The following is a 27,177-nucleotide window of genomic DNA, read 5'->3' on the forward strand; positions in this document are numbered from 1 at the left end:
ATCCCACCGAGGCAGGGTAAGCCAGAAAGAAAAACAAAAGTTTTTCTTTTTAAATTTAGTAATTTACACAGAAGGGGTTACTTGCAACCTTGCTCCCGGCATTTCAGTTGTATGACTTTCTGAAAGCCTTGTCAGTATGCTACCTTGAGGAATGGACTGACAGCTGCTGTTGAATTGTGTGATCTTAGCACTGCCTCTGGGATCATTATTCACTGGTATACAAGTTAATTTATCAGTCTACGTGACTCACGAAATCGTAATGACACGATTGCAAACAAACCATACCACGGGCGGGGATAGAACCCGTGATCAGAGTCTCAAAACTCCAGTTTTGAGACTCTCTGATCACGGGTTCTATCCCCGCCCGTGGTATGGTTAATTTATCAGTGGTATCTGCCATCATAGAATTCAGGAAAGCTGGTCAGCCAGACTAGCATTCTGGAAGTGGGAATTAAACTGCCTGCACTCTGATGAGTAGGAATGCAGTGATGTGGAAGGTTATTTCAGTTGCGATGAATGCACTTCTAACATGAAAGCTATTGAATGAGTGATGGTACATGTTTCCTTTGGGTTACTCTGAATTTGTAAGAAAAAAAACGGCTTTGATGTACAGCTCAGGTGTGACATTAATTCATTACTATCCTTTCTCTAGTTTTAATACAGTGGACCCTCAGCAAGCGATATTAATCCGTTCCTGAAAGCTCATCATTGGCTGAAATTATCGTTAGCTGAAGTAATTTTCCCCATAAGAAATAATGGAAATCAAATTAATCTGTTCCCGACACCCCAAAGTATGAAAAAAATTTTTTTTACCACATGAAATATTAATTTTAACCCTTTGAGGGTCGACAGGCCCTCTCCGAAACTCGTTCTCAGGGTCGGCCAAATTTAAAAAAAAAAAAAATTATTTTCTCTATTGAAAAAATAGAGAATCTTTTCCCGATCATAAAGACACCAAAAGTTTGAAATTTGATAGAAAACTTACGGAATTATGCTCTCGCAAAGTTAGCGGTCTCGGCGATGTTTACGCATCGGCGATTTTGCCCACTTTGAGCCCCATTTTCGGCTAATTTCACTGTACTAGTCGACAAAAAACATGATTATTCCGCTAGAACTCCATTTTTTCTATCGAATGAGTCCAAGAAACCACCCATTTATAAATTCAACTATCCAGTACAGTGGTCAGAATTTAGCAATTTTGCCAATTTCACACAAATTTCAAAAGATGCCAATTTCCGAATAGGGTCCAGAATAAACAAGAAAGACATTCCTGGCACTAAAATGACATTTCCTCTAGTCACTAGTCACGTCTCAAGGCCCCTCTTATATTCTTTTGCTTTCCACTTTGAATTTTTATTCTCACAAAAAATATAAGATTTACTGTTATGCAGACTACTGCATTAGTGTAAAAAATGGTATAAATATTATTGGTGCACTTGTGAAAGAATATTAGACTCACCAGTTGACGTGTATTGCACGCTTGGCACGATTTGTTTACTTTTGAAGTTTGGTAAAAATCGAACATTTCTGCTACTTTGAGCTCAATTTCAAGGCACCTTTCATTGTAAAACCAGTCAAAATCATCTCAATTTCTGTAATATGTCTTCCATTCTATAAAATGAGACCAAGAAAACTAGAATACAACAATAAATACCATACGAAAATACACTGCAAAGTCGCTGATTTATTAAAAAAAAATGGTCAAAGTTTTTTTTTTCTCATTATGCACTGTGTGCTGCAGGATTTTTTTTAGACTGTGCACACTGACCACATAGACCCATTCTTTCATATGAAGGCCTACCAGCTTTCTCCCACTAGATTTGAGGCCGCTAGAATTTATGAGTACTAGTACGTCAAAAACCCCTACGCGTAAGACGTACTAGTACGACCAAAACCCTCAAAGGGTTAATACACACAAACTGACACTTACCTTTATTGAAGATCTGGTGATGATTGATGGGATGGGAAGAGGGGAGAGTGTGGATGTTGTTAATGTTTAGAAGGGGAATCCCCTTCCATTAGAACTTGAGGTGTAAAGTCCTTTTCCGGGGTTACTTCCCTTCTTTTAATGCCACTAGGACCAGCTTGAGAGTCACTGGACCTCTGTCGCACAACATATCTGTCCATAGAGGCCTGTGAAGGTGATTTTCATCAAAAAAGGTTTGCACTTCAAGCCACTTTGCACACATTTCCTTTATCTTTGAAGTAGGCAACTTCCTCAATTTCTCTATCCCCTCCTCCGGAGCAGTTTCCTCAGGTCTGGCAACTTGCTGTTGAAGATGATCTTGCAGCTCATCAGTGGTTAGTTCTTTATTGTCCTCCTCCACCAACTCTTCCACATCCTCCCCACTAACCTCCAACCCCAAGGACTTCCCCAATGCTACAACTGGCATACACTTCTCAGGGTTAGCCTCAAATCCTTCAAAATCCCTTTTGTCTACACATTCTGGCCACAGTTTCTTCCAAGCAGAGTTCAAGGTCCTCTTAGTCACTTCCTCCCAAGCCTTACCTATAATGTTTACACAATTGAGGATGCTAAAGTGATATCTCCAAAACTCTCTTAGTCAATTGAGTTTCTGTGGTCACTACAAAGCACCTTTCAAACATAGCTTTTGTGTAGAGTTTTTTGAAGTTTGCAATGACCTGCTGGTCCATGGGCTGCAGGAGAGGAGTGGTAATAGGAGGCAAAAACTTGACCTTAATGAAGCTCGTGTCCCCAGAAAGTAGCTCTGCCACATCTGAAGGATGGCCTGGAGCATTGTCTAATACCAGCAGGCACTTAAGGTCCAATTTATTTTCCAGGAGGTAATTTTTCACAGTGGGGGCAAATGCATGGTGTAACCAGTCATAGAAAAGGTCTCTAGTGACCCATGCCTTACTGTTTGCCCTCCACATCACACACAAATTAGCCTTGAGGACATTGTTTTTCCTGAACACTCGGGGAGTTTGAGTGATACACCAATAAAGGCTTCACTTTGCAATCACCACTAGCATTAGCACACATCAAGAGAGTAAGCCTGTCTTTCATAGGCTTATGTCCTGGGAGTGCCTTTTCCTCCTGAGTAATGTAGGTCCTGCTTGGCATTTTCTTCCAAAACAGGCCTGTTTTGTTGCAATTAAACACGTGTTCAGGTTTCAATTCTTCAATGTCTACGTAATCCTTGAATTCCTTCACATATTTTTCAGCCGCTCTTTGGTTTGAACTGGCAGCCTCGCCATACCTTATCACACTATGTATGCCACTACGATTCTTAAATCTCTCAAACCAGCCTTTGCTGACCTTAAATTCACTCACATCACCACTAGTTGCAGGCATTTTTCTAATTAAATAGTCATGCAACTTCCTAGCTTTTTCACATATGATTGCTTGAGAGATGCTGTCTCCTGCTATCTGTTTTTTGTTTATCCACACCAATAACAGCCTCTCAACATCTTCTATCACTTGCGATCTCTTATTCGAAAACAAAGTTGCACCTTTGGCAAGAACAGCTTCCTTGATTGCTGTTTTCTTGGCCACAATAGTAGCGATGGTTGATTGGGGTTTCGTATACAACCTGGCCAGCTTGGAGACACGCACTCCACTTTTGTACTTAGCAATTATCTCTTTCTTCATATCCATAGTAATTCTCACCCTTTTTCCTATAGGGTTGGCACTAGAAGCTTTCTTGGGGCCCATGGTGACTTATTATGCAGTTTTTTTTTTTTTCAACAAGTCGGCCGTCTCCCACCGAGGCAGGGTGACCCAAAAAGAAAGAAAATCCCCAAAAAGAAAATACTTTCATCATCATTCAACACTTTCACCTCATTCACACATAATCACTGTTTTTGCAGAGGTGCTCAGAACACTACAGTTTAGAAGCATATACGTATAAAGATACACAACATATCCCTCCAAACTGCTAATATCCCAAAACCCCTCCTTTAGAGTGCAGGCATTATACCTCCCATTTCCAGGACTCAAGTCTGGCTATATAAAAATAACCAGTTTCCCTGAATCCCTTCACTAAATATTACCCTGCTCACACTCCAACAGATCGTCAGGTCCCAAATACCATTCGTCTCCATTCACTCCTATCGAACATGCTCATGCACGCCTACTGGAAGTCCAAACCCCTCGCCCACAAAACCTCCCTTACCCCTTCCTTCCAACCTTTTCGAGGATGACCCCTACCCTGCCTTCCTTCTCCTACAGATTTAAATGCTCTCCGTATCATTCTACTTTGATCCATTCTCTAAGTGACCAAACCACCTCAACAACCCCTCTTCAGCCCTCTGACTAATACTTTTATTAACTCCACACCTTCTCCTAATTTCCACACTCCGAATTTTCTGCATAATATTTACACCACACATTGCCCTTGGACAGGACATCTCCACTGCCTCCAACTGCCTCCTCACTGCTGCATTCACAACCCAAGCTTCACACCCATATAAGAGTGTTGGTACTACTATACTTTCATACATTCCCTTCTTTGCCTCCATAGATAACGTTTTTCGACTCCACATATACCTCAACGCACCGATTGTATGCTTGGATGTGACCGCGGTGGCTGGCTTGTAAACACTGGCACCCACGGAACAAGTGAGGCAGGCTCAGGCCGCACGTGGACGCGTCTTGAACGAATTGCGTTGCTAGAGTTTTTTAGCGCTAGCCGAGGCAAAATTTTTGCGTTAAAATGTATCACTAGCCAGATTTAACATTAGGTGATGCCAGCGTTACCTGAGGGTCCACTGTATAATGTATTTGTAAATTGTAAATATATTTACACTATTGTTCCTGTTATTGTTATTTTCATCTTGCTAAAAATTGTATACTGTGGCACTTGCACTGTTTGTAATCAGTGTATATGTGATTTTTATTTTGTGGAACTACTTTGGCTTTTTACTTAAGTGTTATGAGTGATACACAAGTACTGTCCCCATTACGGCACAGGTACTGCACTTTTCTTGTGGTAGTGTTTTCAGGGATGACAAGTTAACCAGGCTACTAGTTTAATGGAGCATCATGAATGTTAAAATTTGAGGTGCAGAATTCATTTTTGAAATTATATAAAATATTTTTTCTGAATAGGTTCATAAACCATCAGATCCCAATAATCAGTATGTGGAGGATCAAGATGAAAATCGGCCACCTCCAGGCTTGGTTCAGCAACGAGAGCATCGCCAGATCACTGGCATCCTACAACCTTCAGTAGACATTCCTACCCTGCCTCCAGATGATCAGGAGCAAGAGAAGGAAGCAGGAAAAAAGAATGAAGCTTTGGATAGTGGAAGTAGGGGAGCTGAAGGAGGCCTGGACTTAGTAAGTAAATATCTGATGCATGTCACCATTCAGCATGTCGTTATTTTTGCGATTGATATTTATTTATGTTGCTCTTTGTTTACTGGGCACCATACGCACACCTACAATTGAAGATCTTTCGTAAACTTATTGTCTTGAGTTTGGTTCATTCTGTCATATTAAGAAGCACTTTCTAAGAGTACCTAATAACTTGATGCTAGACACCCACACTAGACAAAATACAGGCATTCCAATTCTATTGAAGACTGTTAATGGTTTCACAATGTTACACTGCAATGGAAAACAAAGTATTTTTTAAGCCCTGGAGAGAAATCAGTCACAAAATTTAAGATATTCATGTGTAAAGCTACACGTGCATAAATTTTTTTATTAAATGTAACTGGTTCATTGGGTTGCATGCTGCATGTTGTGGCTTTATAGAGAAATCAATGGAAGTCTCAATAGCAACAAATGGTGTTAAAATTCTGAAGGCAATGAATGTGGGGTAAATTGTTTATGCAGCTGGACGTGCTAGTCTTTGTCTTATCTAGTGCAGTGAATTTGTGCAGATCATTTGATAGAAGTTGCGAGACTGAGACTTCAAATGGAAGGCAGTGTTGCCTTGAGGTTGGTGAAGGGATTTTGATCCAAGAAATGTTACTCTTCTCTTCCTTTTATGAAACCTAATTGCCTCCCACTTCCCAGGTGCTGTGACCCTTATGTGCCTTCTCATAAAAATAAGAGCAGTAATGAGTTTTTATACAAGTAGTGAATGAATTTAGGAGGGGATTGAAAAGAAGAAAATTAAAAGTTTATATAGAAAGGAGAATGATAAGAGTAACAAAAAGGTGTAGGTAATGAAAAATGGAATGTCAAGAGGAAGGAAATATGAAAGGAATGGATGAATGTAGATATTTGGAAATGACCATGTCAGCAGATGAGTCTGTGAAAGATGAGCTGAACCATAAAATAGACGAGTAGGGGGAAGGGAAAAGTAGATTCACCAGTATAATCGCCCAACCCGGGCCTTTTCCAAGAGGTGGCCCGGCCTTGGTTCCCTTTCGCAAATAGATTACTGGGATTTATATCAAGAAGTGTAAGCAACAGAAGTCCAGAGGTCATACTGCAGCTTTATACATCATTAGTAAGGCCTCACCTAGATTATGCAGCTCAATTCTGGTCTCCATATTACAGAATGGACATAAATTCGTTAGAAAACATTCAGCGTAGGATGACTAAATTAATACATAGCATTAGAAATCTTCCTTATGAAGAAAGATTGAACACTCTTAAGTTACATTCACTTGTTAGACGAAGAATGAGGGGAGACCTGATCGAAGTGTATAAGTGGAAGATAAGTATTAATAGGGGGGATATTAACAAGGTCTTGAGGATATCTCTCCAAGAGAGAACCCGCAGTAATGGATTTAAATTAGATAAGTTTAGATTTAGAAAGGACATAGGAAAGTATTGGTTTGGAAATAGGGTAGTTGATGAGTGGAACAGTCTACCTAGTTGGGTTATTGAGGCTAGGACTTTGGGTAGTTTCAAATTTAGGTTGGATAAGTACATGAGTGGGAGGGGTTGGATTTGAGTGGGACTTGCACATCGGAGCTTGTTTCTTGGGTGGCATTGAAAATTGGGTTGGGCAAATGTTTTGTTAGTGGGATGAATTGTAAAGGACCTGCCTAGTATGGGCCAACAGGTCTTCTGCAGTGTTCCTCCTTTCTTATGTTCTTATGTTCTTATGAGTGTCTCAGACCTCCTCGTCTTCTGGGACCAGCTGTCCCCAGGCTTAGCCCCATTACCCGCCCCTACAGGGCTCAAAGGGAGAAGCTAGGCACTTTGGGCTGCCACAAACTCCGCCCACACTGGGCTCAAAGAGTGTGGCAGCTGCATAAAAGTAGGCGATGTCAGGAGGTGCAAAGGCAGCAAGCACTACAGGATCCTTTTCGAGCCACACCCCAGCTTTGGGCATTAAGCCCGAGCGCTGGGGAAGCTCAAGAATGCCCCTTGTTGTGTGCGTCTCTGCTGCTACCGGTTCACTTGTCCGTTGCACTCTGGGAAAAAGGTAGGTGGTGTACTCCCTTATTTGTGGTTGTAGGGGGTTACCTCTCGGATCCTGGTCCCATCTAACTTGCCACTCTCCAGAGTCACTCCCTCTTAGCTTCTTGGGCCCTAACCTACCTGCTTTTAAAACTGCAAGGAGCCTGCCTCCACTTCCTTACCAAGATCATTCCATTTCTCAACCACTCTGAGACAGAAGAAATAGTTCCTACCATTCCTGTGGTACCAGAGTATTTTGGTATCAATATTATGGGGTGTGAGCATTTGTTTCTGAACTTAGATATTAAGGAATAGTGTGGGGTAACTAAGGGTATAATTTAGAGGGCTGTGGTGGGTTTTTCTTTGGGGTGAAAGATGGAGAGCAATAGGATGATGAAGAGGGTTTATAAATTAGAGGTGGATGGTAGGAGGCATAGGGGTCATCCTGGTAGCAGTTGGAGGTAGGAGTTCAAGGTGTTTTGAGTGGTAGTGGCTTGAGCATTCAGCAGGCTTTTATGAGTGTGCTTGATAGAAGTGGTGACAGTTGATATTTAATGGACGTGTTATTTGAGTGAACAGAATAACAATTAGGAAGAAAGTCAGGAAAACCAATCAGCTAAACTTGAGTCCTAGCAGTTCCTGCACTATGAAAGTGGGGTAGGGATGCTGCAGTCATCTGAACTGATATCAACCCATTCCTGGCAAGACAGCAGTTGAATGAATGATGGTGAATGTTGCCCCATTTTTTTTTGGGGGGGGGGTTATCCTACCTTGGTAGGGTGACCTAGCCTGCCTTTTCTCAAAGTAAACAGTGTATTTAGTGGGAGTTCAAGATGAAATACTGTGGGCTGCCAAGAGCTCATATGTACTGTTCTTCACTTTCTTGGTGTCTGTTGATTCTGAGATGTTATTCCTTCAAAGGGCTGCCAAAATTGAAGGTAAATTAGAATGCATACTTTGGGCACAAAGTCAGGGAGGTTTGTAAACATTTACAAAAAAAAAATATGTATAAAATTAGAAAAGAATTTATTCTTTTGGCCTGTAAAAATAAAGCTTAGTACTGTACAATATTCTGTACTTTTTTCTATATATACACTACAGTATATATTTTTTTACAGAATGATTTTAATGACATTGTTCCCCTGGATGGTGAAAGTATGGCTGATTTCACACTAAACATGCCCAACAATTCAAAAGCCTTTGCAAAGATGACTCATGTAGCATCCACACCAGCCCCTTGGTCACTTGGGCAGGTTCCACAAGCCACAGTCACTGGTGAAGACTTCACTATGGCTTTCATGAAAGTTAAGTGAGTAGAAAGTCTTTTTTTCCCTTCTGCTTTGTTGTTTTACTATTCTGATTTTCATCTCTTAAACACTTGAAAGGTTTTACTGTCAGATTTGGATGGATGTTGCCTGGATTTCTTATTAGTGGTCGAATGTGTGTGAATGTGAGGAGGGAAGGGTTGGGAGTTAAGCATTATTTGGACAATGTTCTTTGGTAGGAGTATTCACCCATATGTGGCTGCAAGGTGTACCATGGGTATAAACATCATGGCAGAATCTTAAATTTGCTGGGCTGTGCATTATTTTTAGTTTGAATTTAGTTTTTATAGTTAAAAATAGGTTCAGTAAACCCTCAAGGGGTAACCAAAAAGTTGTGCACATAAATGCTGATGGGGCCCAGTAATATTTTAAGAACAGAGGTGAAGGGATATTATTTCTCTGCTGACTGTCTTCACTTGACCAAAGCATGTAGTGTCACTATCAGGCATTCATCCATTGATCATACAAAATAAAATTTGTATAGACAGTTGAAGTAGTAGATCTATAGTAGAAATCTGTGATCTCAGAATATTGCTGGGAGCCAGAGCTATATTCGGCATTTTTCCCCGCATCTCTGACAATGAAAGATGAGGAGAATCATAGAATTGAGGAGGGAAGGGAGGTGGGTGGTGCACTTTGGAGTCTGTAGAGACAAAGAACCTTGTCCATGGAAGCAAAGAGGGGACTATATTAGAGTATAGTTGTACCCGCACTCTTATATGGGTATGAAGCATGGGTGGTGAATGTTGCAACAAGAAGGCTGGAGACAGTGGAGATGTCATGTCTGAGGGCAATGTGTGGTGTGAATATATTGCAGATAATTCGTAGTTTGGAAATTAAGAGGAGGTGCGGGATTACCAAAACTATTATCCAGAGGCTTGAGGAGGGGTTGTTGAGGTGGTTCGGACATATAGAGAGGATGAAACAAAATAAATGACTTCGAGAGTGTATAAATCTCGAGTGGAGCAAAGGTGAGGTAGGGGTCGGCCTAGGAAAGGTTGGAAGGATGGAGTGAAGGAGGTTTTGTGTGAGAGGGGCTTGGATTTCCAGCAAGCATGCATGAGTGTGTTAAATAGGAGCGAATGGAGGCAAATGGTTTTTAGGACTTGACGTGCTGTTGGAGTGTGAGCAAGGTAACATGAAGGGATTCAGGGAAACTGGCAGGTTGGACTTGATTCCTGGAGCTGGGAAGTACAGAACCTGCACTTTGAAGGAGGAGTGTTAATGTTGCAGTTTTATAACTGTAGTGTGTGTGCCTCTGGCAAGGCAGTGATGGAATGAATGATGGTGAAAGTTTTTCTTTTTTCAGGCCACCCTGCCTTGGTGGGAGACAGCCTGTGTGTTAATAAAAAAAAATATAAAATGACACCTTCCTACACCATTATTTTATTAATTATTTTATTACAATTTATTACAGTTTCTTAAATGTATTCTTCAGCATTTTTGTTTGGTAGAGGGGTGGTGAGTTCCTTTATTTCATACAGTTTGGTAAGGAAGTGTGGCTTGTATTTACTATGTTGAAATGTACTGAGTTTCAGTTAAGCCTTGCTACATCCAACTCCGTTCAGTAGGACAGAATAAACCCTCCTATACTCTTCAGATAATCAAATAATGACTAACTGAATGTAAGATAAGATAAACTAGTAATTTATTCCTAGTAGAGTAGTTAAAAATTTGTTTTGGTAGATATGGAGATTTTTTTTTTCCTTCCAACAAGTTGGCCATCTCCCACCAAGACAGAGTGACCCAAAAAGAAAGAAAATCCCCAAAAAGAAAATACTTTCATCATTCAACACTGTCACGTCACTCATACATAATCGCTGTCTTTGTAGAGGCGCTCGGATACGACAGTTTAGGAGTCCCTCCACACTGTCAATATCCCAAACCCCTCCTTTAAAGTGCAGGCATTGTACTTCACATTTCCAGGACTCAAGTCTGGTTTCCCTAAATACCTTCACTAAATTTTACCCTGCTCATACTCCAACAGCTCGTTAGGTCCCATAAACCATTCGTCTCCATTCACTTCTATCTAACACGCTCACACACGTTAGCTGGAAGTCCAAGCCCCTCGCCCACAAAACCTTTACCCCCTCCCTCCAACCTTTTCGAGGATGACACCCCCACCCTTCCTTCCCCTACAGATTTATATGCTCTCCAAGTCATTCTACTTTGATCCATTCTGTTTAAATGACCAAATCACCTCAACAACCCCTCTTCAGCCCTCTGGATAATAGTTTTGGTAATCCCACACCTCCTAATCTCCAAACTACAGATCTTTCTTTCTTTCAACACACCGGCCTTATCCCACCGAGGCGGGGTGGCCCAAAAGGAAAAACGAAAGTTTTTCCTTTTACATTTAGTAATATATACAGGAGAAGGGGTTACTAGCTCCTTGCTCCCGGCATTTTAGTCGCCTCTTACAACACGCATGGCTTACGGAGGAAGAATTCTGTTCCACTTCCCCACGGAGGTAAGAGGAAATAAACAAGAACAAGAAAGAAAATAGAAGAAAACCCAAAGGGGTGTGCATATATATGCTTGTACATGTATGTGTAGTGTGACCTAAGTGTAAGTAGAAGTAGCAAGACATACCTGAAATCTTGCATGTGTATGAGACAGATAAAAAAAAGACACCAGCAATCTTACCATCGTGTAAAACAATTACAGGCTTCAGTTTTACACTCACTTGGCAGGATGGTAGTACCTCCCTGGGCGGTTGCTGTCTACCAACCTACTACCTAGAAAACTACAGATTCTCTGCATAATATTCACACCGCACATTGCCCTCAGACGTGACATCTCCACTACCTCCAGCCTTCTCCCTGTTGCAACATTCACCACCCATATTTCACACCCATACAAGAGTGTTGGTATAACTATACTCTCCTGCATTCCCCTCTTTGCCTTCATGGATAAAGTTCTTTGTGTCCACCGACTCCTCCGTGCACCACTCGCCTGTTTTCCCTCATCAGTATCAGTTCTAAGATTCACCTCATCTTTCATAGACCCATCTGACATGTTCACTCCCAAATATCTGAATACATTCACCTCCTCCATACTCTTTCCCTCCAATCTGATATCCAATCTTTCGTTACCTAATTTTTTTTTTTTTTGTTATCCTCATCACCTTACTCTCCTATATTCACTTATAATTTCCCTTTACATACCTTACCAAACTCATCAACCAACCTCTGCAACCTCTCTCCAGAATCTCCCAAAAGCAGTGTCATCAGCAAAGAGTAACTGTGACAACTCCCACTTTGTGCTAGATTCTTTATCTTTTAACCCCCACGCCTCATGCCAACACCCGAGCATTCACTTCTCTTACAACTCCATCTATAAATATATTGAACAACCATGGTGACATCACACATCCCTGTCTAAGGCCTACTTTTACTGGGAAATATTCTCCCTCTTGCCTACATACTCTTAACCTGAGCTTTACTGTCCTCGTAAAGAGACTACTGCTTTCGCTAACCTACCTCCTATTTCATACATTTGCAACATCTGCCACATTGCCCCCATCCACCCTAGTATATTTAAACATTGGCATTCAGTATGCTACAAGGGCATTTAATGTAATGGAGTGTGAGCAGGGTAATATTTAGTGAAGGGATTCAGGGAAACTGGTTATTTTATATAACCGGACTTGAGTCCTGGAAATGGGAAGTACAGTGCCTGCACTCTAAAGGAGAGGTTTGGGATATTGGCGGTTTGGAGAGATATATTGTGTATTTTTATACGTATATACTTCTAAACTGTTGTATTCTGGGCACCTCTGCAAAAACAGTGATTGTGTGAGTGAGGTGAAAGTGTTGAATGATGATGAAAGTATTTTCTTTTTGGGGATTTTCTTTCTCTTTGGGTCACCCTGCCTCGGTGGGAGACGGCCGACTTGTTGGAAAAAAAAAAAAAGAATGTACAGTGGTACTTTGAGTTACGAACTTAATTCGTTCCAGAAGGCTGTTAGAGTGCCAATACCGAATTAATTTGTTTCCATGAGGAATAATGTAAATTAGATTAGTCCATTTCAGACCCCCAAAAATACAATTACAAAAGCACTTACAAAAATACTCTTACATAATTGTTCAAGTTGGGAGCTATTTGAAACTTGAGGTACTACTGTATTTTGATTAACATTGCATGTCATACATTTTGAATTAAGATTAACTTGAATGACTTGTGTGATATGATTTCATAAAATTCTCTTGTGAAACACAGCATTCCTTCAAGGAAGGCACCTTTGTCAGTGATATAGGGAATTGGACCTTCCCTGCACTATCTGGGATGAAATTTTATTGCCTCAAATTCTCCATTGCCCAAGTGCTTTGATGCTTATGGATTTAGCATTTCCATATAAATAAAATACAGTAGTAAAGGGTAGGAGTGCCTTCAGTTGCTCTAATGCAATCTTTTTTTTTTTTTTTTTTTTTTTCTTCCAGTCTCTTGCCTCTTGTAGACGAGGATGAGAAAATGGATGACATTGGAGCAAAAGAGGATAGTGGTAAAATAATGCCTCCACCCAATCTGCCACCGCATCCTGCATCTCCATGTCCTGTACCCAAGGCTGGGCTTTCTCCAATTATGGAAGCTTCAAGAGAATTTAGGTATGGTGTGAAATGACTAAATGACTGTTACCATTTGTAATACCTGTTTATTTGATACCAAAGAATTTTTAATCATTATGATGACTGAAAATAGTTATTGTTGGTTTTTGAGCCATAATTTGAACACATTAAGAGTTACATCATTGGTTGGTAGCACACTCAGCTTACATACTGAGGGTCCATGGTTCAGGCCCCTACACAGGTGGAAACTTCAGGCATTTTTCCTTACACCTGTTCACCCTGTTCACTAGCAGTAAGTAGGTACCCAAGCATTACTTGACTGTTGAGTTACATCCCAGGGGGTGGTAGTATACCTTAAGCTGAGCTGAGGTAGAATGTTTTGGGAAAAAAATGTACTATGTTTGTTTCACTCCTTCCATCTCCAACCATGGTAGGGTGACTTTAACCCGTAAATGGTCCAAACGTATATACAGTATACGTTTTTTCAACATTTGAAAGTATGTAAAAAAAGTAGATCTTTTTGTTTTTTACATTTGACAATGTGTAAAAAAACTTTGATCTACTTTTTTTTGTTATATTTGAAAATATGTAAAAAAACGTAGATCTACTTTTGTAGCATTACACATGTGAACGTAGATCTGCTTGGACCGTTTACGGGTTAAAAAAAAAAAAAAAAACTTTTACCATCACTTGACAATCTCTGTCGTGCCAGAAGTATACAGATATAATTCAGATGACTGCAACATTCCCCACCCCTAGTTTAGAGTGCAAGCATTGCACTTACCCATGAAGACTTGAAATCCGGCTAACCAATTTCCCTGAATCCCTTTACAAAATGTTACCTTGTTCACACTCCAACAGCACATCTAATGAAAGCTGTTATTCTCCATTCACTCCTAACATGCTCACACAAGCCTGCTGGATGCTTAATCCCCTGAAACTCAAACCATTACTCCCTCTAACCATTCCTAGGATAATGCTGACCCCTCAAGCCTTCAATCCAGGATAAATAGACTACTCTTTGTCAACCCCAACATGCCCAAACTGCATCAACAATCCCCCATTCCCCCTCTGAATTATGTCCTTGGAGAACCCACATTGCCTTTTAATGTCTATGCTACATGGTCATTTTCTAACATAATCTAGAAATTCTTTCTTATTTAGGTCATCATCCTCAAACAGTTCGGGATATTCTACATCTACAACACTTGGTGGCCAGTCTGTTAATGGACTTCCTCAACAAGGCGGGTTCTCTGCAAGCAGTCAGATGTATCGCTCTCATCAGCACTCGAACACACAGTCTGAAGTATGTGCCAGATACAAGGAATTTCTTACTACTGGGCATCTTTCTCTTTCCTAACATGAATTATAACAAGGAAATGTGACCACATCATTTACATATCTTCTGTATTATTGCTCATTTTACTGTGTAATTGCCTATTTGTAGCTACGGTACTAATAGCTATACAGCAACTTGGTATGTTGTAGTGTACAAGTATAAATTTCTTTTGCTTCCTTTCAATACTCAGAGACTTGGGATACCAGTTGCTCTATTGAAAAATCTTAATTATAAGTTATATAATGAAGCTGCTTGGCAGCCACTTGCTAACACTATACTATACAGTCCTTCCAGCTAGGCACTCTTGTGTGTCTGTTTTTGGCAATTTTGCCAATTTTTTTCTGTTTCAGTATACATTTGAAGCTGCTGCCATTCAGACAGGAGACTTCACTAAATCTGGCTATTTAGCTGACAAATCTAGAGGGGAGAGCTTGATTGACTCAAGACCTGGCATTTTGGCATTACAGGTATGTTACTGCAAATACACACATGCAAAGAGTATCAGCAGCATCATTGGCTAAGCTTGCAAACATAAGAGTGGCATTTAGCAGCCTAGATGGATTAGATCAAAACTTTTTGCCTATGATGTGCAACCCATTCTTGATTATTAGTGCTGTTGTGAACCAGTTACTTAGTAAAACATGGTGAAACTTGTGCACTCCTTAGATGTTTCTCAAAGACTGTAACAGGCTGGAATAATAAGAAATGTACTCCCTTGGATCAAACAGTACCTTAGAGGAAGGAAATGGTGATTGTTAGGGAAGAGCCATCAAAATGGGGAAGAGTAACTAGTGGGGTGTTTTACATGATGGTAGGATTGCTGGTGTCCATTTTTTGTCTCATAAACATGCAAGGTTTCAGGTACGTCTTGCTACTTCTACTTACACTTAGGTCACACTACACATACATGTACAAGCATATATATATACACACACCCCTCTGGGTTTTCTTCTATTTTCTTACTAGTTCTTGTTCTTGTTTATTTCCTCTTATCTCCATTGGGAAGTGGGACAGAATTCTTCCTCCGTAAGCTATGCGTGTTGTAAGAGGCGACTAAAATGCCAGGAGCAAGGGGCTAGTAACCCCTTCTCCTGTATAAATTACTAAATTTAAAACTTTTGTTTTTCTTTTTGGGCCACCCTGCCTTGGTGGGATACGGCCAGTTTGTTGAAAAAAAAAAATTAGTGGGGTTCCATAAGGATCAGTATTAGGACCATGACTTTCTGGTTCGTGAATGACATTAGAGATGAGGTTAAACCAGATGTATACCTGCTTACTGATGTGAAACCAATGAACTGAACAAAAACATGAGGAAAGGGAAAGGCTTCAAATGGATCTGGACAAACTGCAAGATTGGATTCTAACGCTAAGTAAGAAAATTCACATCAGTTGGTCTGATGCTATTGCTACATTTACAAATAGGTAATTACATGGATGTGCCAAATTTTTATATTTAATTTTAAATTTCTATTTTGATTGAAAACAGTTTGGCAAAGCAGAAATGTTCATATATCAGAGAACTTGTTATATAGGTATTTTTTCAGTCTAAATTGAAATAACTTTTATTAACTTTAATCTTGGTTTGGCATTTTTTTTTTTTTTACTCCCCATTAATATACTGTATTCTAACAGTTATTTTCACTTTTTCAGAATCGTCTTCGGGAAGAAGAAAATGGGATTGTGTTTGACCCCGATCAGGCTGCAGCAATGTTGATGGATGTGGATGATATAATGCCATCTTCAGCTAAATCAGCTAGACCAGATAATAAAGAAAAGATGATTTTGTCAAAGGTTAGCCTACCAAAACACTATTGCTAATAAACTATGAAAATTGTTAAGTTTTTGTAAGAATATAGGTCTCATGATTTTATAAACAAGATGGATTACTTAACCCCTAAACAGTCCAAATGTATATATGTTCTTACCGCTAGTGCCCCAAACGTATGTATACGTTTTAATTTTCCTGCCTCCAAATTTGGTACAATTTGCCTGAGATGCCTGGTCAGCATAGAATGGGTCTTAACACTCGGTGTGCACCATATTAAAAAAATCTGGGACCACTTAGTACCTTGTGAGAGTGCCAGCTCGAGCAAACAGTGCTGCAAACACCAAGGATTCACTGATGTAATGTCATATTAACACTCCCCTTTTAAGAGGAAAGTGATATTAACCCCAAGTTTAGGGTCTGTCTATCTCTGTCTCTGTCTATCTCTTTTTATCTGTCTCACAGGTACTCACAAATACAGTTATACTTCCTCCTCCTCCTCCTCCTCCTCCTCCTCCTCCTCCTTCTTCTATACTCCCGTGTATCCAAAACATTGCTGGGACCAATAAATACTTGTATATGAGAAACTTTGGTTTTTTCTTTTGGGCCACCCCGCCTCGGTGGGATATGGCCGGTGTGTTGAAAGAAAGAAAGATTCCTAGACAATAGTAAATGACCAAGGCAGGTGTAAATGTCCACTTGTCAATGTGTTTGTGACAATTTGAGTACAATTTCAGTACCTAATATTAGTGTCAGAACAAGAATTGGTTATGAAATGCCAAGAACTACAATAAATTGTCATTATCAGAACATAAAAATTATATAAAATATAGAAATGAGAAAAAATGGTATATCGGCAACACTTCCTCAAGCGACAGGACTCGATGTTGCCCTCAGGTGAGCATTAAGTGCCATCTTTGCAGCCTCATATCTCTGTAAGTACTGACCCTAATTTTTTTATTTTAGTCCTGTAACACTTGGAAAACTTCTCTCTTTATTTCAATGAAATTTTTTTTTTATATTTTTCAAAATATTCGGGGCACTGGGAGAGAGAATGTATACAGTGGACCCCTGACCAACGAAGGCATCGTCTAACGAAAAAATCGCCTAACGAAGCGTTTTAGTGTAAAAATTTTGGCCCGACTAACGAAAAACTCAAACTAACAACAATCGTCCCGAACGTGTCTGCCTGTCCATCCAGGCTGAGCATGCCTCGGCTGTCCTGCCTTCAGCTAGTGTGCCATTGTTTACAAGCCAGGGCTGACGGTTTCATGCATACATGCGATATATTTTGTATTCCATTGTTTTTAGTGCTTATACCTGATAAATAAGCCACCATGGGCCCAAAGAAAGCTTCTAGTGCCAACCCTGTGGTAAAAATGGTGAGAAATGCTATCGTACCATGGTCAGCTGTTGCTGCTGTACCACCATCAGCTGTTGCTGCTGTACCACCATCAGCTGCTGCTTTTGCTGTACCATGGTCAGTTGCTGCTGCACCACCATCAGCTGCTGCTGCACCACAGTCAGCTGCTGCTGCACCACGGTCAGCTGCTGCTGCACCACGGTCAGCTGCTGCTGCACCACGGTCAGCTGCTGCTGCACCACGGTCAGCTGCTGCTGCACCACGGTCAGCTGCTGCTGTACCACGGTCAGCTGCTGCTGTACCACGGTCAGCTGCTGCTGTACCACGGTCAGCTGCTGCTGTACCACGGTCAGCTGCTGCTGTACCACGGTCAGCTGCTGCTGTACCACGGTCAGCTGCTGCTGTACCATGGTCAGCTGTACCACTCGAGGATGTGGAGTGTGTGTTGTTGGTGTGGCCTAACGAGAAACAATTACCGAGAAATGATAAACCCCAGAGGTTTAGCCACCCAGGATAACCCAAGAAAGTCGGTGCATCATCGAGGACCGTCTGACTAATTTTCATTGGGGTCCTTAATCTTGTCCCCCAGGATGCGACCCACACCAGTTGACTAACACCCAGGTGAACAGGAAAAAAATGCCTGGAACTAGTGCTCATATTGGTGAATTTAAGGCCCGCAAAGGTTGGTTTGAGAGATTTAAGAATTGTTGTGGCACACACAGTGTGATAAGGCATGGCGAAGCTGAAAAATTCCAACCCCAACAAGTGTTCAGTTGTGATGAAACAGGCCTGTTCTGGAAGAAAATGCCAAACAGGACCTACATTACTCAGGAGGAAAAGGCACTACCCAGTTAAAGACAGGCTAACTCATGTTTTGTTGTAATGCTAGTGGGGATTGCAAAGTGAAGCCTTTACTCATGTAGTATCACTCAGAAAATACCAGTGTTCAAGAAAGTGTCTCATCACTCATCAGTACTCTTCAATAAAGGTAAGTGTCATTTATTCTTCATTTAGTATTTATTGTGCATGTATCCTTGTTTTTCTGTGTAGGAAAATGTACATTTCATATGAATTTTTTTTTTTCATACTTTTGGCTGTCTGGAAGGGATTAATTGGATTTCCATTATTTCTTATGGAGAAAATTGAATCGGCTAACAATAAATTCGCCTAAAAATAAGCTCTCTGGAACGGATTAATATCGTTGGTCGAGGGTCCACTGTATATACGTTTGGACCGTTTATGGGTTAATAGATGAAATTTTAGTCTAAGCTAAAACAAGTATATACAGTGGAACCTCGGCTTTCGTTTGCCCTGGTTTTCATCGAATTTGGTTTTCGACAGCGCTTTTCGTCAAAATTTTGTCCGTTTTTGTTCTTCACCTCGATTTTCAAGTTGACAGTGGTCTGCCGTACTGAACATTTCCGCCTGCCCTTGTCCACACAAAGCATCTCGTGCATTCTGAGTCAGTCTGGCTTTGTTTCTTGTCGAGTGAGCATTACCCTGCACATTCATCTGAAACATTTTGTAATAATTCATTGTTGTGTTGTGGTTGAGTGTGACTACTAAATAAGCCACCATGGGGCCAAAGAAAGTGCCGAGTGCTAGCTCTTTGATAAAGAAGGCGAGAAACACGATAGAATTTAAGAAAGAACTTGTAGCAAAGTATGAAAGTGGAATGAGTTGCAAAGTTTCGTGGAGGAGTATTACTACCACCCTCTGCGAAGGTAGAGGGTGGTAGTGATTGATGGATGGTGGTAGAGGGTGATGGTGGTTGTGATGGTAGTAGACGGTGGTAGTGATGGTGGTAGAGATAACCTCTCCTCCCTCTCCCCTCATCATCCATATGCCAACAAGAGTCTTCAATAAAGGTAAAAGTGATGTTAAATGTTCATTTATCCATTTCATTAATCCTTTATATTCATTTCTCATTGTTTTCTGTATGTAAAACTAGTTATTCTCTATAAAATGTATTTTTTGTTAATACTTTTGGGTGTCTGGAATGGATTAATTGGATTTACATTATTTCTTTTGGGAAATATTGCTTCAGTTTTTGTTGAATTTGGGTTTCGTCAGACTTTCTGGAACAAATTAATGAAGACCGAAGTTCCACTGTATTGCATGTTTAATATAATGCAATGCTTAAGTTTTTAAATATTAGTGGGTGCATAAATTGCATGACAAATATTGGTTCCCAGAATCACTGCTATATCCCTGTTCCTAAGGGCTATGGTGCAAGTGAAATTTTAAATGTTTTCTTTCCACCTTCAAGTGTCAAAGGTTTTATGAATTTTTTTTTACTCTGCTAGCCTGCCTTTTTTCTTTTTTTTTTCTTTTATAGGTATTGGGGTTCTACTCTGGTCATATCAAAAATTTTCACTTGTTTTATAAGTTTAGGACTGTTGTCCTGCCTCATGTCAGAAACTTTATTCTACACAATTCATAAATATACCTGTTTCTTGATAACAATAGGGAAGGAATTTCCTTTTATCTTGTTTCATGTCCATTTCTTTGTAGTAATGTTTAATTTATGCGGGAGAAGAGGTTACTAACCCCTTGCTCCCGGCATTTTAGTTGCCACTTACAATATGAATGGCTTACAGGAGGAGGATTCTTCTCCACTTTCCCATGATACTTGTCTTGCCAAAATGCAGTTTTATCATTGGTCATCTTGTATTTGGTGTTTCAGTAAGCTCTCATATTTATTTGCACCTTTTAACTTGCTATTGTTGAGTAATATTTTTTAAATACAGTTAGTGTGTATGCCCATATCTACAGTTTTTAAGTACGATGCATTTGTATTATTGTAGTAATTCGTAAAATATTCATCTATTAAATTATTTTAGATACTGATTTTTAGTTTACTTTCTTTTACCTCTTTGTGCATAAAAAGTTAACCATATTTATTTTTTTCCTGCTTTTGCAGCCATAGTATTTAAAATTCTCATCAGTGAAGGACTTGTTGAAATTGAAAATACAGTGGACCCCCGGTTAACGATTTTAATCCGTGCAAGAGGGCTCATCGTTATGCGAAATAATCGTTATGCGAATGAATTTTCCCCATAAGAAATAATGGAAATAAAATTAATCCGTGCAAGACGCCCAAAAGTATGAAAAAAATTTTTTTTTACCACATGAAATGTTAATTTTAATACACACAAACTGAAAAAGGCATGCACAATTACATGACACTTACTTTTATTGAAGATCTGGTGATGATTGATGGGATGGGAGGAGGGGAGAGCATTATCTTCTTACTGTTTAGAAGGGGAATCCCCTTCCATTAGGACTTGAGGTAGCAAGTCCTTTTCTGGGGTTACTTCCCTTCTTCTTTTAATGCCACTAGGACCAGCTTGAGTCACTGGACCTCTGTCGCACAACAAATCTGTCCATAGAGCTCTGTACCTCCCGTTCCTTCAAGACTTTCCTAAAATGGGCCATAACATTGTCATTGAAATAGTCACAAGCACGGCTTGCAACAGCTGTGTCAGGGTGATTTTCATCTATAAAGGTTTGCAGTTCAACCCACTCTGCACACATTTCCTTAATCTTTGAAGTAGGCACAATGGATTCCACAACTGGCATAGGCTTCTCAGGGTTAGCCCCAAACCCTTCAAAATCTTTCTTAATTTCCATACTAATTCTCACCCTTTTTACCACAGGGTTGGCACTAGAAGCTTTCTTGGGGCCCATGGTCACTTATTTTCCAGAAACAGCACCGAAAACACTGTAATAATACGAAATATTCCGAGTGTATGCTTGGATGTTACCGCGGAGGCTGGCTGGTAAACAATGGGACGGCCGGCACATGTGAGGGCACATTGGACGCGTCTCGGACGAAAATCGGTATGCGGGTTTTTAATCGGTATGCGCGGCAAAAATTTTGCGATAAAAGTAATCGTTATGCGGAAAAATCGCTATGCGATGCCATCGTTATGCGGGGGTCCACTGTACATTGATAAATCTTAAACATTGCGGAGAAGAAATAATAAAAATCATTCGCAGGTCATTGCTGTCAAAATGTAATACAGGTTCCTAAAATAAACCCTAGGTTCCCCAATTATACCCTAGGTCAGTGGTTCCCAAACTGGGGGTAAATTACCCCCTGGGAGTAATTTAACCATTTTTGGGGGGTAATGGAGGGGTGACAGAAAAAAGTTATGAATTCTGAAAATCAAGAAAACAATGCGGTACCCGGTATGAGGATTATTGTTAACTTTGTCTTAGTATATAAAGTTGTAAAGTAAACCTATTATAAGTAAGTAATAAAGTTAAACCAAATAACAATAAACATCAAAAACGAATATACAGTATTAGAAAAGAAGAAATATATAGCTAAGTGTGTGGAAACCCAAAAGTATTTTGACAAGTATGCTTCAGGACAAAAGTCACTCAGTAGCCCAGATCGACCTGTCCAGTACGTGTCACTCACTTCCTGAGGCTGCCTCTATTTCACACTGTCAGTTTATCTGTGAGCATCAGCTGAGGTAGACATAAGCTGGTATGTATGTGTACTGCCCTGTGCAGTATATAGTTAGTATTTACCCACTGTTACTGTGAATTTGTAGCTATTATTAATTTTATATATAATGTATGTGTGGTTCTTACGTTTTCAATGGTTTTGCTAGGATTAGCAGAGTATGCGAGGCTGTATACGTTCACGTTTAGCCATATATATCAATAATAACAACATTTTGTGAAAGGGGTAACATGCTTTATGTGGCATGTTAAATTGGGTAACAAGCTGAAAAAGTTTGGGAATCTATGCCCTAGGTTCACCAAATATACCCCAGGTTCCCAAAATATGGCCTAGGTTCTCAAAATATACCCCAGGTTCCTAAAATAAAATTGCAAAGCAAATGATTTGATAAATTTGCTTTGACTTCATAGGAGCTTCAGTGCTGGTGAATCATTGAGGAGTTAAGGAATTTAACCTGTCCTCCTTTTTCCTGGAATGTCTGCTTCTCATTTTTCCAGGTGATGTACCACCCTTATGGGCTTAGCTCTTTCCTACAAATGTGATGACTAATTTTATTGAAGGTTATCTGACCTCATCTGTCATCTGAGCCTGTAGAATAAATTTTATTGAGTGTGTAATAGGGGACTTGTAACAAGTCTTTGAAAAATAGAAATGACAGCTATGAGTGTTGGCAACATGTTAATGTAAAAGACAAATATGAAAAATTCTGAATTGCTGTGTGAATTCTACCTAGAAACAATGTAGTATATGACATAGCAGCTGCTGCTGCTACTGTTGCAGCTGCTGCTACTGTTGCAGCTGCTACTGTTGCAGCTGCTGCTACTGCTACAGCTGCTGCAGGTGCTGCTGTAGCAGCTGCTGCTATAGCTGCTGCAGGTGCTGCTGTAGCAGCTGCTGCTATAGCTGCTGCAGGTGCTGCTGTAGCTGCTGCAGGTGCTGCTATAGCAGCTGCTGTTGCTGTAGCTGCTGCTGCTGTAGCTGCTGCTGTAGCTGCTGTAGCTGCTGCTGTAGCTGCTGTAGCTGCTGCTGCTGTAGCTGCTGCTGCTGCTGTAGCTGCTGCTGCTGCTGTAGCTGCTGCTGCTGTAGCTGCTGCTGCTGTAGCTGCTGCTGCTGTAGCTGCTGCTGCTGTAGCTGCTGTAGCTGCTGCTGCTGTAGCTGCTGCTGCTGTAGCTGCTGCTGCTGTAGCTGCTGCTGCTGTAGCTGTAGCTGTTGCTGCTGTAGCTGCTGTAGCTGTAGCTGCTGCTGCTGTAGCTGCTGCTGCTGCTGCTGTAGCTGCTGCTGCTGTAGCAGCTACTGCTGCTGTAGCAGCTGCTGCTGCTGTAGCAGCTGCTGCTGCTGTAGCAGCTGCTGCTGCTGTAGCAGCTGCTGCTGCTGTAGCAGCTGCTGCTGCTGTAGCAGCTGCTGCTGCTGCTGTAGCTGCTGCTGTAGCAGCTGCTGCTGCTGCTGTAGCTGCTGCTGTAGCAGCTGCTGCTGCTGCTGTAGCTGCTGCTGTAGCAGCTGCTGCTGCTGCTGTAGCTGCTGCTGTAGCTGCTGCTGCTGCTGTAGCTGCTGCTGCTGTAGCTGCAGCTGCTGCTGCTGTAGCTTCTGCTGCTGTAGCTGCTGCTGCTGTAGCTGCTGCTGTAGCTGCTGCTGTAGCTGCTGCTGTAGCTGCTGCTGCTGTAGCTACTGCTGCTGCTGTAGCTGCTGCTGTAGCTGCTGCTGTTGCTGTTGCTGCTGTAGCTGCTGCTGCTGTAGCTGTTGCTGTTGCTGCTGTAGCTGCTGCTGTAGCTGCTGCTGTAGCTGCTGTAGCAGCTACTGCTATAGCTACTGCAGGTGCTGCTGTAGCTGCTGCTGTAGCTGTAGCTGCTGTAGCAGCTACTGCTATAGCTACTGCAGGTGCTGCTGTAGCTGCTGCTGTAGCTGTAGCTGTTGCTGCTGTAGCTGTTGCTGCTGTAGCTGCTGCTGTTGCTGTTGCTGCTGTAGCTGCTGCTGTAACTGTAGCTGCTGCTGTAGCTGCTGTAGCAGCTACTTCTATAGCTACTGCAGGTGCTGCTGTAGCAGCTACTGCTATAGCTACTGCAGGTGCTGCTGTAGCAGCTACTGCTATAGCTACTGCAGGTGCTGCTGTAGCAGCTACTGGTATAGCTACTGCAGGTGCTGCTGTAGCAGCTACTGCTATAGCTACTGCAGGTGCTGCTGTAGCAGCTACTGCTATAGCTGCTGCAGGTGCTGCTGTAGCAGCTACTGCTATAGCTGCTGCAGGTGCTGCTGTAGCAGCTACTGCTATAGCTGCTGCAGGTGCTGCTGTAGCAGCTACTGCTATAGCTGCTGCAGGTGCTTCTGTAGCAGCTACTGCTATAGCTGCTGCAGGTGCTGCTGTAGCAGCTACTGCTATAGATGCTGCTGTAGCTGCTGCAGGTGCTGCTGTAGCTGCTGCAGGTGCTGCTGTAGCTGCTGCAGGTGCTGCTGTAGCTGCTGCAGGTGCTGCTGTAGCTGCTGCAGGTGCTGCTGTAGCTGCTGCAGGTGCTGCTGTAGCTGCTGCAGGTGCTGCTGTAGCTGCTGCAGGTGCTGCTGTAGCTGCTGCAGGTGCTGCTGTAGCAGGTGCTGCTGTAGCAGCTGCTGCAGGTGCTGCTGTAGCAGGTGCTGCTGTAGCAGCTGCTGCAGGTGCTGCTGTAGCAGGTGCTGCTGTAGCAGCTGCTGCAGGTGCTGCTGTAGCAGGTGCTGCTGCAGGTGCTGCTGTAGCAGCTGCTGCAGGTGCTGCTGTAGCAGCTGCTGCAGGTGCTGCTGTAGCAGCTGCTGCAGGTGCTGCTGTAGCAGCTGCTGCAGGTGCTGCTGTAGCAGCTGCTGCAGGTGCTGCTGTAGCAGCTGCTGCAGGTGCTGCTGTAGCAGCTGCTGCAGGTGCTGCTGTAGCAGCTGCTGCAGGTGCTGCTGTAGCAGCTGCTGCTATAGCTGCTGCAGGTGCTGCTGTAGCAGCTGCTGCTATAGCTGCTGCAGGTGCTGCTGTAGCAGCTGCTGCTATAGCTGCTGCAGGTGCTGCTGTAGCAGCTGCTGCTATAGCTGCTGTAGCAGCTGCTGCTATAGCTGCTGTAGCAGCTGCTGCTATAGCTGCTGTAGCAGCTGCTGCTATAGCTGCTGTAGCAGCTGCTGCTATAGGTGCTGTAGCAGCTGCTGCTATAGCTGCTGCAGGTGCTGCTGTAGCAGCTGCTGCTATAGCTGCTGCAGGTGCTGCTGTAGCAGCTGCTGCTATAGCTGCTGCAGGTGCTGCTGTAGCAGCTGCTGCTATAGCTGCTGCAGGTGCTGCTGTAGCAGCTGCTGCTATAGCTGCTGCAGGTGCTGCTGTAGCAGCTGCTGCTATAGCTGCTGCAGGTGCTGCTGTAGCAGCTGCTGCTATAGCTGCTGCAGGTGCTGCTGTAGCAGGTGCTGCTGTAGCAGGTGCTGCTGTAGCAGCTGCTGCTATAGCTGCTGTAGCAGCTGCTGCTATAGCTGCTGTAGCAGCTGCTGCTATAGCAGCTGCTGCTATAGCTGCTGTAGCAGCTGCTGCTGCTGTAGCAGCTGCTGCTATAGCTGCTGTAGCAGCTGCTGTGCTGCTGTAGCAGCTGCTGCTATAGCTGCTGTAGCAGGTGCTGCTGTAGCAGCTGCTGCTATAGCTGCTGTAGCAGGTGCTGCTGTAGCAGCTGCTGCTATAGCTGCTGTAGCAGGTGCTGCTGTAGCAGCTGCTGCTATAGCTGCTGTAGCAGGTGCTGCTGTAGCAGCTGCTGCTATAGCTGCTGTAGCAGGTGCTGCTGTAGCAGCTGCTGCTATAGCTGCTGTAGCAGGTGCTGCTGTAGCAGCTGCTGCTATAGCTGCTGTAGCAGGTGCTGCTGTAGCAGCTGCTGCTGCTGCTGTAGCATAGCTGCTGTAGCAGGTGCTGCTGTAGCAGCTGCTGCTATAGCTGCTGTAGCAGGTGCTGCTGTAGCAGCTGCTGCTATAGCTGCTGTAGCAGGTGCTGCTGTAGCAGCTGCTGCTATAGCTGCTGTAGCAGGTGCTGCTGTAGCAGCTGCTGCTATAGCTGCTGTAGCAGGTGCTGCTGTAGCAGCTGCTGCTATAGCTGCTGTAGCAGGTGCTGCTGTAGCAGCTGCTGCTATAGCTGCTGTAGCAGGTGCTGCTGTAGCAGCTGCTGCTATAGCTGCTGTAGCAAGTGCTGCTGTAGCAGCTGCTGTATAGGTGCTGCTGTAGCAGCTGCTGTGCTGCTGTAGCAGCTGCTGCTATAGCTGCTGTAGCAGGTGCTGCTGTAGCAGCTGCTGCTATAGCTGCTGTAGCAGGTGCTGCTGTAGCAGCTGCTGCTATAGCTGCTGTAGCAGGTGCTGCTGTAGCAGCTGCTGCTATAGCTGCTGTAGCAGGTGCTGCGGTAGCAGCAGGTGCTGCTGTAGCAGGTGCTGTAGCAGGTGCTGCTGTAGCAGCTGCTGCTGTAGCTGCTGTAGCAGCTGCTGCTATAGCTGCTGTAGCAGGTGCTGCTGTAGCAGCTGCTGCTATAGCTGCTGTAGCAGGTGCTGCTGTAGCAGCTGCTGCTATAGCTGCTGTAGCAGGTGCTGCTGTAGCAGCTGCTGCTATAGCTGCTGTAGCAGGTGCTGCTGTAGCAGGTGCTGCTGTAGCAGCTGCTGCTATAGCTGCTGTAGCAGGTGCTGCTGTAGCAGCTGCTGCTATAGCTGCTGTAGCAGGTGCTGCTGTAGCAGCTGCTGCTATAGCTGCTGTAGCAGGTGCTGCTATAGCTGCTGTAGCAGGTGCTGCTGTAGCAGCTGCTGCTATAGCTGCTGTAGCAGGTGCTGCTGTAGCAGCTGCTGTAGCAGGTGCTGCTGTAGCAGCTGCTGTAGCAGGTGCTGCTGTAGCAGCTGCTGCTATAGCTGCTGTAGCAGGTGCTGCTGTAGCAGCTGCTGCTATAGCTGCTGTAGCAGGTGCTGCTGTAGCAGCTGCTGCTATAGCTGCTGTAGCAGGTGCTGCTGTAGCAGCTGCTGCTATAGCTGCTGTAGCAGGTGCTGCTGTAGCAGCTGCTGCTAT

The 27,177-nt window shown here is 42.8% G+C and overlaps 1 protein-coding gene across 4 annotated transcripts in view; it reads left to right on the forward strand.

Annotated features, from left to right (window-relative positions):
• Positions 1-27,177, forward strand: part of LOC128700239 (mitotic checkpoint serine/threonine-protein kinase BUB1) — a 100,973-nt gene that overhangs the window by 37,304 nt on the left and 36,492 nt on the right. For 3 of the 4 annotated variants that reach the window (XM_070100725.1, XM_070100726.1, XM_070100727.1), the window contains 6 exons: positions 5,072-5,302; positions 8,446-8,636; positions 13,095-13,259; positions 14,385-14,526; positions 14,910-15,026; positions 16,210-16,350. In XM_070100725.1, the coding sequence (XP_069956826.1) occupies positions 5,072-5,302; positions 8,446-8,636; positions 13,095-13,259; positions 14,385-14,526; positions 14,910-15,026; positions 16,210-16,350 (987 nt within the window). The remainder of the gene's footprint in view (positions 1-5,071; positions 5,303-8,445; positions 8,637-13,094; positions 13,260-14,384; positions 14,527-14,909; positions 15,027-16,209; positions 16,351-27,177) is intronic. The other variant, XM_070100728.1, reaches the window with a different exon arrangement.

This window comes from Cherax quadricarinatus, chromosome 74, assembly GCF_038502225.1.
Source record: "Cherax quadricarinatus isolate ZL_2023a chromosome 74, ASM3850222v1, whole genome shotgun sequence".
NCBI lineage: Eukaryota > Metazoa > Arthropoda > Malacostraca > Decapoda > Parastacidae > Cherax > Cherax quadricarinatus.